The 18,373-nt window shown below is 37.8% G+C and overlaps 1 protein-coding gene and 1 pseudogene across 8 annotated transcripts in view; one reads left to right on the top strand and one right to left on the bottom strand.

Annotated features, from left to right (window-relative positions):
* The window catches only part of ATRN (attractin), a 160,014-nt gene that overhangs the window by 94,351 nt on the left and 47,290 nt on the right, over nt 1-18,373 (bottom strand). For all 7 annotated transcript variants that reach the window (XM_082358973.1, XM_082358967.1, XM_082358968.1 and 4 more), the window contains 4 exons: nt 16,025-16,153; nt 14,110-14,315; nt 12,429-12,597; nt 222-312 (listed from right to left, as the gene is read on the bottom strand). In XM_082358973.1, the coding sequence (XP_082215099.1) occupies nt 222-312; nt 12,429-12,597; nt 14,110-14,315; nt 16,025-16,153 (595 nt within the window). The remainder of the gene's footprint in view (nt 1-221; nt 313-12,428; nt 12,598-14,109; nt 14,316-16,024; nt 16,154-18,373) is intronic.
* Nucleotides 321-12,422, top strand: LOC309612858 (heterogeneous nuclear ribonucleoprotein A1 pseudogene; annotated as a pseudogene). The gene has a single exon. The product of its transcript is annotated as a heterogeneous nuclear ribonucleoprotein A1 pseudogene (transcript).

The raw sequence follows: 18,373 nt of genomic DNA, 5'->3' as shown, positions 1-18,373 counted from the left end.
ACAAAGATGGATGGTGATGATGGCTGCACAACATTATGAGTGAAGTTACTATCACTGAATTGTACACTTAAAAATGGCTAAGTATGTTATACATACTTTACCGCAATAAAAAAGATTAGGAAGAAAATCCAACACTAAATAGCTATTTCAATCACATAATATGATAAAGTAACAGTGGAAGAGTTGAGTTTCTAGCTTAGTACAGAGTGGAGGCATTTTACCTTGTATAATGCTAAAGAATGACCATATCTAACAACCACATTGTTCACAGAACGGTTCAGCGCAAGCCACTCCCTAGAAGCAAGGTCATACCTACAAAACAAACAGATCATACTTTCACCCAAATGACAAAACAGAACATCTTGGAGTCTTTATTTGTGATCTAATCCACTTTGGAGATGCTCGTTAAATCTGCAATGGATATGGTGAGGTACCTGGGCAAACAAACCTAACATCTGGGCCTATGGGGCACATGAGAACTCAGGAAGCGGGAGCTGGGTTCCACAGCTCTGGGACGAGAAAGAAAATCTACTGGAACTTTCTAATGCTTCCTGAAAACCTCTTCTACACACTAAATCACTTGCAGGTTTGCATTATATTCAAGGGACTTTTATTACTATAACTTTTCTTTCATTTAACCATGCAAAAGTAAAGACACATACTGAAAAAGGGATGACAACTAAGTTTAAAAAAATTCCTAGCCTTTCTTTTTCTTTATCTAATTTATTTTAAAAAGTAATATTTTCAAAAAAACTAGAATATCATTATAGCATTTCAATTATACTATGAATATACTTAAAGACCTTTAAAATATAAAAAATGCCCAAAAGAAAATCATTTATACTCTTACATTGCAGCATTAATCACATTCAATATCTTAGAATATTAGTTTTGTTTTTGAGGAAAACATCATTCTATTGTTTTCATTAAAATTATACATACTCACTATAAAAAGTATAATCAATGCAAAAAAAATAAAGAGCCAAAAACTTAAATATGACCCCACATTCTGTCACCTAGAAATGAATATCATTAAATAAACATCATTCCAGACATTTTCTATGCATACATACAGATAGAAGAATAGACTGATAATATACATTTATACAAAGGGGATCCTAATATAGGTGAATTTTAATAAAGTGTTAATTTTAATTTTATATAATTTAATAGAAAAAAGAAACCAAAGGAAAACCAATACTACTGTTATATTTTAAATGTTTATTTATTTTCTATAAGTTTCCCTGAATACAAGATTTTTAAGTTATGAAAAACATTATGTAAACAAGAAGATGTAAGAAAGTTTTATCACAACATAATAGCAAAAAAGGGAAACAAATAAATATCCATCAATAGGAAATGGATTAATAAATTATAGATATCTATATAACATTTATAGAGTGAATATACTCAAGCAACGTATTATTAACATAAATCTTGAAACAATGTTAAGCTAAAAAAGCAAACTGCAGAATACTGTTCCTGTAAAGACTAAAATAAGAAAATTTATTAACTCTAAAAATGTTCATATATATTAAAAGTCTAAAGATAAGTATGTGAACAAATGATATCACAATATCAGGATATTGATTATCTCTGGGATTTTAGAGGGGCATGTGGGGTCTTAACTATATTAGCAATGTTTTATTTCCTAATCTGGATGACGAATGTATTAGCATTCATTATTTTTCTCTAAACCTTTCCCTTTGTCTTAAATATTTTATACATGATCTGAAGAAAACATAAAATGGTGACATTCATTAAATATGAATAACACTTAAATCAATACCAGCTATTCTTTTATGTATTTTTTTGAATATTCTACATTTTTAAAATACATGAAAAGTTAGAGAGTAAACTCCCTTTAGTTTTAAAATTACACATAATTTAATTTTGGACAGACTCCACTAACTTCCTACTTTGAAAGTTGAAAACATTAGCACCCACATTTCCTCCCATTTCTTCTCCCAATTTTTGTTATAATTTTTACATTGTCCAGGTTCAAAACATGCACATTCCATTCTATAATTTCATAGTTATTTAGTACTGGATCTATATTTTAGCTGAATCAGTCTCCTCACAGTCCTCTTACCACAACTTCTCCTTCTTGAGTCTTTAATTCTTAATTGGCTAGACTGCACTGTCAAGTGGTTATTCCTAGTGGAGATCATACGTGCTCCTCCCCCTAAATTCTTTCATGTTGAAGAATATCTGCTTGCTAGCTTTAGAGGTGAATGACATCTTGGCTGCATATAATACTCATGGGCCATCCTTCCTTTCCCACACAACTTTGCTGACGCTGCTCCCTTGAATGTTGCTGGTATTGAATGCTGCCAATGGAGGTCTGAGGCCAGTCTGATTTTTTTCCACTTTTGTGTGGTTTGCTTTTCTGCTTGGAAGTCAGAAGTCTCAATTATTCTCATTCTCTCCCCCTCCTTTCTTCCCTCCCTCTCTCTAAATAAATAAATATACATAAATATATATACGTATTATTTGTAAATATATATGTATTTCTCTCACTGTTTTTTAAAGACACAATATTGTACTTTACTTACGGTGGAAATAACTTAAATCCATCCAGATAAATGTTTTAACAAAATGGACTGCATACTACTGCAACTTTTATGGCATTCTGGAAAGTGTTTCCTAAGAAGAACTAGCATGGCTTCTGAAAAACACATATACACCTTATGTTCAAGCCAAAGGCCTGTTTCTTCAAGCTTGAAAGAAAGGAAAGAAACAGAGGGAGCACAGAAACAAGTCTCCACGTGACCCAATCCATATCTCTTTCAAGTGACATGAAAGGTGCTCAATCTGTATCTTAATGCATTTTACTCTTCCTCAATCAATAACATGTCAGCCCAAGAGCTGGTCAGAGACACTAGGTGCCGGCAGGTGCTCAAATCTGGTTAAGATGAACTGCCAAAAGACACTTACATAACAGGTTGTCACTCTTTTCACAATACAGAGAAGCAAACACAAGACAAGAACAATGTTGATGCAATAAAATGTAAGAAATGCCAAGTACCAAATAAACGCTCCTTCTTCTGGGAGCTGAGTCCAAGATAAAGGAATACTGAACAATTAGTTCTAAGACCCGGACATGCAGTTAAGCAAAGGCAAACCTCAGGAATTCAGAAGTAGGTGTCTTCCATAAAGGTGCAGCCACCTCTCTCACAAACTCCTCCTTGATGGCTGGTAACACAATGCCCATCATGCCACAGGGCACATCCTCTGCCCCTCACAGTGGCCTGGTATTCCAATTACAGTGTCTGGCCATCCAAAGACCACAGGAAAGGCTCTACAGAGATTGAACTTGACCCCAGCCAGCAGGAGTCAAGAACTATCTGAGGCTTCCCACCCAATAATTTGTCCTTTATCCTAAAAGTTCAATAATTTGATCAAATCAGGTCTTGTCACTGAACAACTATATTTTTCCTGAAACATCTTGTACTATTTCAATCCACTTGTTCTATTTGTTAGGTTCTTTTCTTCAGTGACAGCAATTATCTGTATTATATTGGACCTTCTGTCTCCCATGTCTTTGCTTTTTCTAATTATTTAACTTTTTCACCTGTATTCATTGGAATCACGTCTATCAAGCTGTCAGCAGTTCGATTTTCATTGTAGTTTCTGCTGTATGTAACTTATTTATATTTCTTTACATGTGTAATCTCCCATTTCATCTCATTGTTATTATCTTCTTGCTTTTCAGCTTGTTTTTCTGAATTCAAATTCTCATTATATTGATCCATAGCACAAAGCAGTTGGAAGGAATACTTTTCCTCTATCATCAGTTGTTGTCAGTTTTACACGCTGTGTTCTTTCCTCTTTACTTTTTCACCATAGATATTTGCATTTGCTACAATGTCACTTCTTTTGTCTTGCTTGTGGTTAGACATTGCTCTCCAGACATTACATTTGCAAACTGTGGGTGATTTCTTAATTCTTTTTCCACTGTATCTAAGACAAGTTTATCTTTCCATCCTAGCTTTAGTGTGAGAGTTGGCATTTTATGTTCTGCCCACTTTTCTGAAGTCTGAAGAAATGCTGGGGCTCAGGTGGGGGTGGGGGTGTGCAGTCTATTAGAATAAAGTATCCAGAGTCTATTCACCTCTGAGATTTTGTTTAAGTGTCCTATCCCAGGGTTCAAATTTTGGGATATCCAAATTACACAGAAGCCCTGACTTTTGGGCAGACTCAGCCACTTGATCAATTTCCCCCTTTTTCACTTGATCCTCCTTAGCAACTATTTCTTATACTATTCAGTTAAAAGGGCAAGAAAACAATGATACCCACTCAGTTTGCTTCTCTCTAGATTTGGGGCTATTAGTGAGGACTCTCAGAATTTCACTCATATGGTTTCTGTGGGGGCTTGCTGTTTCTGTGTGTCTGTTTTAAGTTTATCAGATTAGGTGATACTCCTTACCTTGTGTGGTTACCTGTTGCTCAATTTCTTATTATTTTTTTTTTAAGCTTAAAAAAAACGCTATTTTTTTGCTCAAGGGAAGGAAATTCAGTGACATTTCAATTGGAAATCTTAACCAGATGATCAAGACAATTAGTTTTGCAAGAGGACCCTTGGGTGACATAAAATGGGAACTGCTTTTTAATGCAACTTAAAAGTTTTGGGTTAACAGGGTCGTGGAGAAAATACAGAGTGAGGGCAATTCCTGCAATATGCTTATATGAGTATAGACGATGATAAAATTTATGATCTAAGTTCCAGAAATACTTCCTCTAAAAGGAGTCACTATATTCACTTTTCATGAGTTAGTAAAAATTTATTTGAAACTATATTAGTATTTACACAAAATACATAAAGCTGTAAAAATCATGTTTTGATCAAGTACAAGAAGAAAAATGTTAAAACCTAAAAAATAAATGTGGAGATACATTCGTTAGATTACTCCTTCCTGCATGTGGACGCCGCCGAGTAAGCATCGTTGACATCTTCCCTCTCCACTGCCGTCACGTCTAAGTCAGAGTCTCCCAAAGAGCCCAAACAACTGCGGAAGCTCTTCATCGGAGGTTTGAGCTTTGAAACAATCGATGCGAGTCTGAGGAGCCATTCTGAGCAATGGGGAATGCTCACAGACTGTGTGGCAATGAGGGATCCAAACACCAATCGCTCCAGAGGCTTCGGGTTTGTCACGTATGCCACTATGGAGGAGGTGGATGCAGCCATGAATGCAAGGCCACACAAGGTGGATGGAAGAGTTGTGGAACCAAAGAGGGCCGTCTCAAGAGAAGATTTTCAAAGACCTGGTGCCCACTTAACTACGAAGAAGATTTTTGTTAGTGGCATTAAAGAAGACACTGAAGAACATTATCTAAGAGATTATTTTGAACAGTATGGGAAAACTGAAGTGACTGAAATCATGACTGACTGAGGCAGTGGCAAAAAGAGAGGCTTTGCTTTCGTAACCTTTGATGACCATGACTCCATAGACAAGACTGTCATTCAGAAATACCATACAGTGAACGGCCACAACTGTCAAGTAAGGAAAGCCCTATCTAAGCAAGAGAAGGCTAGCGCTTCATGCAGCCAAAGAGGTCGAAGTGGTTCTGGAAACTTTCGTGGTGGTCGTGGAGGTGGTTTTGGTGGGAATGACAACCGTGGAGGAAACTTCAGTGGTCGAGGTGGCTTTGGTGGCAGTCGAGGTGGCTTTGGTGGCAGCCATGGTGGTGGTGGATATGGTGGCAGTGGGGATGGCTATAACGGATTTGGTAATGATGGAAGCAATTTTGGAGGTGGTTGAAGCTACAGTGATTTTGGCAATTACAACAATCAATCTTCAAATTTTGGACCCATGAAAGGAGGAAACTTGGAGGCAGAAGTTCTGGCCCTTATGGTGGTGGAGGCCAGTACTTTGCCAAACCACGAAATCAAGGTGGCTATGGCGGTTCCAGCAGCAGCAATAGCTATGGCAGTGGCAGAAGGTTTTAATTACTGCCAGGAAACAAAGCTTCGCAGGAGAGGAGAGCCAGAGAAGTGACAGGGAAGGTACACGTTACAACAGATTTGTGAACTCAGCCAAGCACAGTGGTGGCAGGGCCTAGCTGCTACAAAGAAGACATGTTTTAGACAATACTCCTGTGTATGGGCAAAAAAACCTCGAGGACTGTATTTGTGACTAACTATATAACAGGTTATTTTAGTTTCTATTCTGTGGAAAGTGTAAAGCATTCCAACAAAGGGTTTTAATGTAAATTTTTTTTTGCACCCATGCTGTTGATTGCTAAATATAATCGTCTGATCATGATGCTGAATTAATGCGCTTTTTTAAAAAACGTGCTCTGTAAAGTTAGTCTACTCTGAAGACATTCTGGTAAACGACTGCAACAGTGTGAAGTCAGAATTTCTTCAGGGTGATGCCAGGTTCCATTTGAAATTTATTCACAATCTGCTTGTGAATAAAGCCAACGTCTTCAGAAACTTGGTGTAGTTGAACTGACAGTTACTGTGTTGTGACCTGGAGTTCACCATTAAAAGGGTCACCCAAGCAAAGTCATGGAGTTTTTTGGTTATTAGTATGATTGTTGGCACATCCTATGCAATATATCTAAACAGAATTATGGTACAAGATAAAGTTACAGATGGGAATGAAGCTTGTTTATCACCCATTATCATAGGTAATCAATAAACTATTTAATACCCTCTTAAAAATAAATAAAATTAAAAAAATAAACATGGCTTACGAGGTACACCAAATAAAAGTAGTAGGTGACATCTATATTTCTAAGAACAAATATTTGTGAAAGAAATAGATAATTCATTTACTCTCTTATTCATTTGATAAATACTTATTTGAGCACATTCTATGAGCTAAGCCGAACTGAGTGAGTAAACAAGGTCTCTAACCTTGGAGAACATATAGTGGAAAAGGCAGAAAATGAGCAAGCACAACAATGGGCACAAGTAGAATAAAAATTATGAACACTGCTCTAAAGGAAATGAGAACTATGAAAAAAACCAGGGAGCACCTGTCTGAACTAGCTGATTGGGGAGGATCTCACTATGGGACAGTTAACGGACAGGATACATAAAGGAAGAAACCAGCCCTGAGGTACAACGGCAGGAACAGTCTAGACAGAGGGAAGAGCAAGCATAAGGAGTTTTAGGTAAGGAAAGAGGGCTGATGGGGCAGGAGGGGAGCAAGTTGAGTATGGGAAGGTAAGCAGCTGTCACATCAGGTAGGATCATTAAGTCCCATGGGAAGTCACTGAAGGGTTTTAAGAAGGTAGTAAATGATAAAATGTATACCCTAAAAAATCACCCCAGTTGATATTTAGAAAATGGATTAAGCGGAATGAATGGAAACAGACAGACTTTATAGGAACCTACTGCTGAATCCTAGAGAGATACTGGCAAGCTGGTCTTAAGAGAGAAAAGAATGAATATGACATGTATTTGGTGACAGAGTTGATGGGCTTGACATGAGATTATGATATGAGGAGGTACAGGAGAGGAAGTATAAAAATGACTCCCAGATTTCTTACTTCAAGGGAGGATGATGCCAGGTAGAAGTACAAAAATCACATAAATGGTAGAATATATGACTCATAATATCTAGTATAACAGTGGAAGGGACAATCACCTTCACACCTTTAATTTAACCTTTACTTCTCAGGGTGGCAGCATTAGAAGTAGTGAGAAGTGGTTAGATTAGGGATAGATTTAAAGGAAGAGCTAACAAGATCTGCTGACATATTGTGGCAGACAGACACTAGGGTGGTCTTCATGATCCCTGCCTCCTGGTGTTCATACCCATGTATATAATATCCTCCCCTCGAGTGTGAGCAGGATCTATGACTTGCTTCTAACCAACAGAATATGGCAAAAATAATGAGATGTCATTTCCATGACATCTATCCTGCTAACAGACTCAGGCCAGAGACTCTCCTTGTGGCCTGATAAGTAAGCAGCCATACTGGGGAAACCCTACTGATAAGGAACTCCGGGCAGCCTCCAGGAGTTGAGGTGGCCTCCAGTTGACAGATAGCAAGAAGCCAGGGCCCTTAGTCCTACAACCACCGGGAAATAGGTGAGCTTGGAAATGGATTCCTGCCCAGTTGAACCTCTAAATTAGAACACAGGCCAGGTAACACCTTGATTGCTGAGAACCCAGTTAAGCCATGCCTAGAACCCTGACCAGCAGACACTATGAGGTAATAAATGTGTGTTGTTTTAATCTGCTAAGTTGTGGTAATTTACACAGCAAGAGATAACTAATACATATACTGATATGGAGTGTGAAAAAACAAGAAGTCAAGGATGACTCTGAAATTTTTGGCTTACGTAAATAGAAGAATGGAGTGGTCGTTTACTGAGATAGGGACTTCTGGGGCAAGAACAGGCTTGGAGGAAAGATCAGTTTGGGACACATGGAGTTTTAGATGCCTATTGAGATGTCAAATAAAGAGGTGGGGATATGGGAACAGGTGTTAAGTCTAGGATGCAGATATAAATTTGGAAGTCACCAGCACAAAGGCCAAGATATTACATGAGATCACCAAGGGAGTGAATACACACTCTCACAGAAGGGGACCAAGGACTGAGCCCTGGGGCACATCATCATTCAGAAGTCAGTTAGCTGAAGAGGAACCAGCTAAGGAGCCTAAGAAGGAATGGGCAGTTAGAAAAAATGTCAAGGAAGTGTGGAGTCCTGGAAGCCAAGTGAAGAAACTGTTTAAAAGAGAAAGGAGAGACTGGTTGTATTGAATGTTTGTGAAAGATCAAGTAAGATGAGGAATAAGAACTGAAAATTTAAAATCCACTCAGTCATACTAGCCACATTTCAAGTGCTCAATAACCACATGTGGATAGTGACATGACATTGTAAACACAGAGCACTTCCATCATAACCAAAACAGAAACTGTCCACTGGACAGTTCTGATGTAAAGATACACAAGACAGAAAAATGAGCAATATGTAGGTAATTGCTAAATGTGGTGGTGGGAGTTTGTGGAAGTCCTCTTTTGATAACCTTTATCTTTCAAAACAGAAATGGGAAACAAGGCCACTAGCTGAGCAGGAAAACAGGAGAAAATGTGGTGGAGATCTAAAAAATGAAAAGACAGTATGACAGCTGAGCAGGGGAATGAGAGATGGAATAAGAAAGAATTAATGAAATGTAAAACTCCTGTGGGAGTTGGGATTGTTGGAGTTCACCCAATCTCTTGACTCTGTACATGCATATCTTTTGCCAAACTTGGGCACTTTTCAACTATTATTTCTTCAAATACTTTTTCATATACACCCTCTTCCTCCTCTTCTTCCAAGGCTCCTCTGGTGACAGAAATGTTAAGATTTTTTGTTACAGTCCACAGGTCTCTGAAACTCTGTTCATTTTTTAAATGTTTTATTTTCTCTGTGTTGTTCAGATTAAGGAATTTCTATTGTTCTATCTTCAAGTTCACTGATTCTCTCCTCTGTCCTCTCCATTCTGTTGTTGAGAGAACTGTTGAAGCATTTTTATAATGGCTGCTTTAAAATCTTTGTCAGATAACTCGAATATATGTGTCACCTTGGTGTCAGCATCTCTTGATTGCCTTTTCTCATTCAAGTTGAGATTTTCCTGGCTCTTACCATGACAAATGATTTTCAATTGAAATCTCAACATTTTGGGTATCATGACATGAGACTCTGGATCTTATTTAAATCTTCTGTTATAGCAGGCCTCCTCTGACACCACCCCAGTGGAGAGAGGGAAAGTCTACTTATTACTGCTGTTGCTGCCAGGCAGGGGTAGAAATCCAGGCTCCCCACAGTGTCTCCACTGATGTCACAGTGATGGGGGAGACCTCATTAATGCCTGGTGGAGAAGTAAGTCTCAGCTCCCTATATGGCCTTCTTTAACCCTACCCTGGTGGGATGGGGGGTGGTGGTTGGAGCACCTCACTTTATCCTGGCATAAGTGGAAATCTAGACTCTATTAGTATAGAGCTAGCAGGGGTGGGGGTGAAGCCACAGTTCTGTCTGTGCTGTTTGTCTAAGGTCGAGTGGTTATTGTCTAAAAGTTTTCTGTCTTGCTAAGCTGCCCCTTTCCTGGTCCTCGGGCTAGAGAAAACAGGGTCTTCTTGGGGCTTTTTCAGCTTATACCTATTAACGAAATCCAGACTGCTGATTTTTCCAACATCAAGTCTGCGATATATGAGACTAAAGGAAAACCCTTGGAACTTACCATTATGTCATTTTTTGGGTCTTGAGGTCCCTAATAAGACTGACTTCTTCAGAGTTTTCTTATGTTTGTTTTATATATAATGTCCAGGTTTTTTGTTTGTTTGGTTTTTTTACAGACAAAATCTCACACAGAAGCATACACATACACACTCACAAAAAGAGGAAAAAATAATATATCTTGCTCCCAAAGTCCACCTCATCAATTTGGGATGATTTGTTGTCTATTCAGGTATTCAACAGGTGCAGGTACATCTAGTTGTTTGTGGAGCTTTAATCCGCTGCTTCTGAGGCTGCTGGGAGAGATTTCCCTTTCTCTTCTTTGTTCGCACAGCTCCCAGGGTTCAGCTTTGGATTTGGACCCACCTCTCCGTGTAGGTCGCCTGAGGGCGCCTGTTCTTCGCTCAGACAGGACAGGGTTAAAGGAGCAGCTGATTCGGGGGCTCTGGCTCACTCAGGCCGGGGGGAGGGAGGGGTAGGATGTGGGGCGAGCCTGCGGTGGCAGATGTCCAGGTTTTTTTAACTGTACTTATCATACAAAGAATAGGGGAAAATGACCTTCATTTATTTATGATTTTTAAAAATTTCCTTTTTCATATTCTATTTCTTTTTTTTTTCATATTCTATTTCTAAAGGAGTATCTGTTGTGTTTATTTACTCTGTGTTCCTTCTAGGTTTGTCTTTAATTCTGAAATTATTTTAAAATTCCTCCCTAACTTCTATCATCTCATTTCCAAATTTTTCTAGTCCTGGTTATACTGTTCTTTCATGTCTTTTATCATTTTCTTATTGTATGTTTGCTTACTTTGGAATACTAAGTTATAATTTTTGTCAGTTTTGTGAACGTATTTTTCTATTATGCTTTCATGTTTGAAGGGGTATTATTCTACTTATTCTCTTCTTTTTTATAATAACTTTCTATGAGATTTGACCTTGATATTTTTTCTGTTGCTAAATTTTAATTTTAATTTTTTTAATTTAATTTTAATTTTTTTTAATTTTTAAAAAATTTTCCTGAACTCTTATAGGAGAGGCTTGATTCAGCTAGTTTTTCTAGTTTCTCAGCTCACTAGCTCCTCTTCTGTTGTAGTGTAGTGTCCAACTATTTGGCACCTTACTTGTTGAGATCTCCTGGCTCTGTTCCCCTCTCAGACTGTTATCTGGACTTTCTTTCTCTGCTGTCCCTGTCCTGTTCAATTTGAATTCTATTCCCAGCAGCTTTTCTTCAGTGTGGGACTTTCTCCTACAAAGAGTCTTTGGCTGTTTTTTTGAGAGCTAATACGGCACAAACTGTTCCAGCCCCTTCAGATCCTACTATAGATCCCTTGAGCTCATCCCCCCTACTAGAACATGCAAAATCTTCCCAATTCCAGCTGCTGTTCTCAAAGCAGCTTGCTGAGCTTTCCAGCGGGTCTTTGGGTTTACTGTTGGTGGGCCCACCGCTCCCCTTTTTTTACCCCTACATAGATACTGATAGCACACAGGTCTTATAGCTGTCAATGGTTTAACCCCACCTATTTGTGTAGATGCCTTCTGATCAAGTTTGTTATAGATGTTATCCATGTGTTTTTTATTTTGCTATCCTAGTTGTTCTCTGTGCTTTAATGACTATGTTTGGGGGACTCAGAAACTATACTATCACTGCCATATTTCCAGAATTCCTTAAAGAACAGATGCTGATTTTTGACAATCTTCATTAGTAGAAAATGTTTAGAAAAAATTTCCAGGGCACAAAATCAGCACAACAGTAGGTGTTCAAAAATTTCTCCCCAAAGTCAAACTCCATAGCTAATTCCACCGTGAAAATATACCCTCCCTTCAGGATGAGCAGCATGGAACCAGCAAAAGACCTTGAACCCTGGAAAGTATTAAAGAATGGCATAATTTCCACTAGCAAACTATAAATGCAAGCCGTTTAACCCATAGAAATGTTAATTAAATTAAGAGGCAAAGCAATCCCCTATTTATATAGAGCCTATTATATGTACCTAACACAAAATCTGAGAGACAGTGTCTGGAAAAGATGGATTATTCTTTATTACAGCAATGAATTCTTTGTGGCTTCCAATTTCAAAAACTAAGAATATGTCCCCAAAAGTCTAGAATACAACTACTAAAATACTAACAGAGATTTTCTTCAGGAATGCAATTACTAATGATTTCTTTTCTTTTTGCTTATCTCTACTTTAAATATTTTCAAAATGGAAAAGTAAGCTTCTTGTAAAAATTTTTAAAACAACTTACGCTAGAACCATGTTGTAATCTGAGTGGTTGAACATATATCCTCCAACAACCCACATTATATTTCCATTGACCACAGCTTTGTGAGAGGCTCTGGGGAGCTTTAGGTTAGAATATTCCTCTCGTGTCCAAAATGACTGGTTAGCTGGTACAGGAACTGAACATCCAGGACCTAATAAAACATAATAAATTAGCTTCACAAAATGCAGCTTTAAAATTATTGCAATTCAGGAATTCCCTGGCAGTTCAGTGGTCAGTGCTCTGCACTTCCACTGCAGGGGGCCTGGGTTCAATCCCTGGTCAGGGGAACTAAGATTTCCACATGCAGTTCAGCAAGGACAAAAAAAAAAAAGAGAAAACTACTGCATTTCAAGTTTTAATCATCTAAATACAACAAATTATCTAAAGAATACTTACAGTCTTTCCTTTAGCATCTAAATATCAGAGAAATCCCTTTAATTTGTGCTTTCAATTTACTCAAAGGTAGTGACCAAGAGTAATCTCTAATAAAATTCAAAATCACATACTTTCTAATGAAGACCTGACCATATCTAGGTTAGGATTTTTTAGTAATGAAATACTTGCTTAAGCAGCTCTCAGAGGAAAGAGTGGACAAAGGAATTATTAATTCAAATGAAAAACTTTAGGGACTTCCCTGGTGGTGCAGTGGTTAAGAATCCGCCTGCCAATGCAGGGGACACGGATTCGATCCCTGGTCCGGGAGGATCCCACATGCTGTGGAGCAACTAAGCTCGTGCGCCACAACTACTGAGCCCGCACACCTAGAGCCTGTGCTCCGCAACAAGAGAAGCCACTGCAATGAGAAAGCCTGCCCACCGCAACAAAGAGTAGCTCCCACTTGTCTCAACGAGACAAAGTCCACACACAGCAAGGAAGACCCAACGCAGCCAAAAATAAATAAATATTAAAAAAAAAACAAAAAAACTTTAGAGCTAAAATGTAAAGACTAGTCCTGGGAATATTAAAAACTATCCGTTTCCTGCAAAATCAAGAAACTCCTTTTTTGAGAGGTTTGGCTTCTGCTCCAACATTTGCAAAGTGGTAGGTAGTCAAATACTTCAATTATTTAACTGCTCAATGTCAGCCAAACCGAACAAACTAAAGCATCTAAACAAGCACATTTCTGGAAATTCAAGATAAATGTGTTCCGAGAAAGGGGTAAACGTTTTTAAAAAAACCCAAAAAACCAAATCAGTAACAGCTGTTATCACCCACCCCTTGAAGAATTTGCTAAAGGCTTCTTTAATAATCTGTATCTGCAGATAATTCCAATAACTGACTGCTTTAGGATTCTACTGTATAATCAACCCCAATTTTCTCTGAATTTATTGAAAGTTTCTGTGGAGAGACCATTATTGTCAACTCTTGTTCCACCTCCCAACTTGGTTCTCTGTGTCTTATGGCTGAGAGCAAGTTCTCTAAATTCATGAATGAACTGCAAAGAATGTTAAACTGCTCCACATCTCTAGAGACCACAACCATACATCTATGAAATTCAAAGATTTGTAAGAAGCTGAATAAAGAGATACGAAAACTTAAACTCTTCCTGATATTTGATTAACATAGACGGTACAGATATTAGGAATAAAGTCAATCTACAACTTATTAAACTAGAAACATTCTGTAAATTGAAAGAAAAAAAAAGAAAGAAAGAAGTTCCTACCCTGCCACTCTGAGAAGCAGGAGCATCCTCTGACATCACTTGAATTGCAGATGCCTCGATGAGGAAAACCACAGTTATTTACACAGTGAGGGATGTCACATGCTTCACCTTTCCAGTTTTCAGAACATTCACATTGAACAGTGTTGCTGTTATTACTGATCTTACATTCTCCTCGGTCTGAGCAATTATTCGGACACATGTCAAAACTATAAAAATAGTGGGGGAAAATTAAATCAACACAAAGCAACACTTCGATTAACTTAGCAGAACTTCCTCCTAAACAAGGCTTAAGAAATCTCACTGTCTAGCCAGTTCATTCACAAGCATAATTGCAGTACTTACCATTTAGCCTAAATGGGGTCACTCAACACTGCAGAACTAGGGCAAGTAATAAATCAAATTAAACCTGTTGGATTCTCATAAGAAGAGACAGTTAAAGAGATTACAAGAAGAGAAGAGATTCTTGCAAAATATCCAGGCTTAGCTCCTTAAGGACAGGATGACTATCCTAATTCTTGGTAGCCCACAAATGATGAGCATTATAAAATTGCCAAATGCATGCTAGCAAGTCTGGAGAAGAAAAGGATAAAACAAATTGCAAACAATACACTACCATTCTCATTCCTCTGGATAGTCTCTAAAAGTTTACAGAATTTGCTTAAGATTATTGCTCAGATTGGTGTGTATTAAATTCCTTAGCAAGTTTATCTACCCATCTCAGATGCAAGAAAAGGGAGGGATAGTTTAACTTAATACGTGAGTTTAACCATAAAGTGTTGCATAGTAACGTGACAATGATATTGACAACACTTTGAAAAGACATAATTCTGATTTTAAAAAGGGGGGATAACAGGATTAGCAAGATACTGTAAGAGTGTAAAGAAAACTAAAAAGGAATTTTGTAGCAAAGCATGCCAGAAAATCAGGAATCAGTTACAAAACAAGCTAATTAACATTCATGCCTACACCCTAACGTCAGTTCACGATACATTTATAATAAAATTTTATAAGTATGTATATATAGTATTTTTATAATCTGTGTTCTAATATAATATAATAAATGCATATGCCTACTTTTCAAACCAGGCTTGTGATGAGCTGCCCAGGTTGCTAAGTCACAAACCTTGGGTACCTGAAAAACTGAATCACCATACCAATCAAGATAAAGATGGCTTTAAATAGGGTTGAAAGACTACTGAGATCCTGAGAAAATGGGCAAGAAAAAGAACCCAGGATAAAGGTTACACATGGGGGTTACCAGCTATACCAAGAGTTGTCAAACGTATTGTGTAAAAGGCCAGATAATATATATTTTAGGTTTTGTGGGCCACAGAAGTTCTTTATCACAGACCCCCCTGCTTATGGCATTTTATGAATTTAACTACTTCTGAAAATAAACATTTTTTAGGAAAAAAAGGAAAAGACAGAAGTTAGCTTCTCTCCTACTGCAACAAATTCCAAAAGCTGCCCAGAGTCTGTCTGTCTACATTTCCTTTGTAACCTCAACTAAGCTGTCATCTATGGGCCAACTACTGAGTACATGAAAACTACTAATATTTGTTAAACTGTACTTAGCAAACTCCTCCAAAGTTTTTATCCATTGGCAGGAATGGATAATGCCCCTCTTTTCCAGGAGAAGCTCAACAGCAGCAAGACCTGGGTTGCAACTGTGGTCCCACTGCTTTGACAATTTACTTTACCTTTTCCTGCCACTTTCCTCATTTATAAAAGAAGTAGAAAAACAGTGCCTGTAACTGAGTTTTTAAAAGAACTTTAAATGAGAAAATTCATGCAAACTACTTAGCATAATGCCTGGCACATTGTAAACCCTCAATATGTTAGTCATTATTATTGTTAAAACAAAGTATACAGTCTTCTGAAAAAAAATCACAAATATTAGACTTAAATATCTTACTTGTAAGTGATATTAAATCCAGTCAAATTATAAGCAGCATCACTAAAAAAATGCAGCAGGGCATAACCTGATGTGGCAACGACCTCTGGGACAGTCTCGTTGCCATCTCTCTCAGGAACAATGAGGCCGCTGAAATGAAAACGCATGTCTTATAAAGAGAAGCATAATCACAGACACATCACATGGTGACAGAACACAAATTCAACTGGATTTCACCCTTGTAATTTAAAAAGCCACTTCTAGGAAGAGGGCCAAATTCCTGTGATAAATGCACAGGAACAGATCTGAATCTTTTGCTAGGCTCTTCTCTATTCTAGGTTATATTTTAAATGAAATTTGAAACCGATGACCTTATTCTTTTTTTTTTTAAGTAAAACATTTTATAATACTCCTTTGAAAAACTGAGTAAACCTCCACAATCACAGAAAGTAACAAACTTTATGAGTTGATGGATACCAAACATATACCATTGAAAGACATGAAAAGTAAAAATAGAAATAAAAGTTTGATATACAAACATCCATCATCCCAATACTATTAGCATTCTGATGTACTTTCTTTGTTTAATTGATACCATGTTACATATCATATTCTATTTTACAAGTAATATACCATAAGCATTTCTATGTCTCTAAGAGCTCCCTCAGAACTTTTAGAACCTTACTCAGAGCTCAGCCCACGATAGTATCTGTTGGGTATCTATAAAGAGAAAGAATTACCGAGTCAAAGGGTCTAAATGATGGCTTTAAGGCTCTTAATCCATATACCAATTTGCTTTCCAGAAGACGGATGCTGACTTGAAATCCCACCGACAGAGAATGAAAGGGTCCATCCCACCTAACCCTGCCAACAAGGAGAATTACCAGTCCTACTTTAGTTTTGCTAATTTAATATGTGAAAGTGATTTTTTTTAACCTGTGGTTTTGAGCTTCTCTTATACTCCTGAGGTTAATCATTTTTCCTATGTTTACTTGCATCTTTTGCTTTTCTTCATATGCTCCTATCTTTTGCCCAGTTATTGTTCAGTACCACCATCGTCTCATTCAGTTAAAGCCTAACTCCTTACCAGACCCTGTGCAATCTGTTCCACACACACAATCCCATCCGATGAACAAACATCTCATCTATTACAGATGGTCCCTGACTTACAATGGTTCGACTTACAATTGTTTGACTTACAGTTTTTTGACCTACAATTTTTCGACTTTACAATGGTGCAAAAGGGATACGCATTCAGTAGAAACTGTACTTAGAATTTTGAATTTTGACCTTTTCCCAGGCTAGTGATATGCTGTTAATACTCTCTCATGATGCTGGGCACCAGCACAAAGCTGTAGCTCCCAGTCAGCCACACGATCACAAGGGTAAAAAACCAATACATGTACAACCACTCTGTACCCAGACAACCATTCTGTTTTTCACTTTCAGTACAGTATTCAAAGTTACATGAGGTATTCAACATTATAAAATAGGCTTTGTGTTAGATGACTTTGCCCAACTGTAGGCTAATGTAAGTGTTCTGAGCACATTTAAGGTGGGCTAAGCTAAGCTATGATGTTCGATAGGTGAGGTGTATTAAATGCATTTCAACTTACAATATTTTCAACATACAATGGGTTTATCAGGACATAACCCCATCATAAGCCAAGGAAGATCTGTACTCTCTTCCTTTCACTCGCTCAACCCGAGCCACACGGGCCTCTTTTCTTTCCTAAAGCACATACTTTTGGGCTGATGACTATCTCAAATGCTCATTCATTATGACCTAGCAATTCTATTTCTTAGTATAAGAAACACTTGCTCACATACACAAATATATAAGAATCCTCACCGCAGCACTATTCAGAATGAGAACAGGTTGAAGACCACCTCAATGGTCATCTGGGAGCTGGATGAATAAGTCATTACATACGTTAGGTCTGCAGGACTAACAAGGCGCTCATCAAGGCATTCTGATGAGTAGGAAAAAAAACAAGCTGCAAGACGATGGGCCTAGTATATGTATACATTTATGTGTATTTATACAAGTGCATATAAAAATGAGTGGAAGAGCATATAAGCAGGGTGTGAGGAGGAAGAAGGGATGGAATTTTCATTCAACAAGTTTTTAATATGCAGGCAGAACTCTAGGAACCCAAGGACACTGAAGGTGCTCTAGGGGTTGCAAAACGGTGAAGCATTTTCTACTATGCATTCAACTAACAAATACTAAGTACTTACTACAAGTGAGGCACTGTTCTAGGTACCAGGAATACAACAGTGAAGACGTCTCTGCCCTTACTGGAGTTCATGTCAGAGAAAGAATAAGCCTAGATACGAACCCCCAACCCCTGGCCCACAGGTGTGTAT

The sequence above is a fragment of the Balaenoptera borealis genome, assembly GCF_965194805.1.
Source record: "Balaenoptera borealis genome assembly, chromosome: 16".
In the NCBI taxonomy this organism is placed as follows: Eukaryota; Metazoa; Chordata; class Mammalia; order Artiodactyla; family Balaenopteridae; genus Balaenoptera; species Balaenoptera borealis.
Note: the sequence above shows the minus strand (reverse complement) of the source record. Positions and strands in the feature narration are given on the sequence as shown.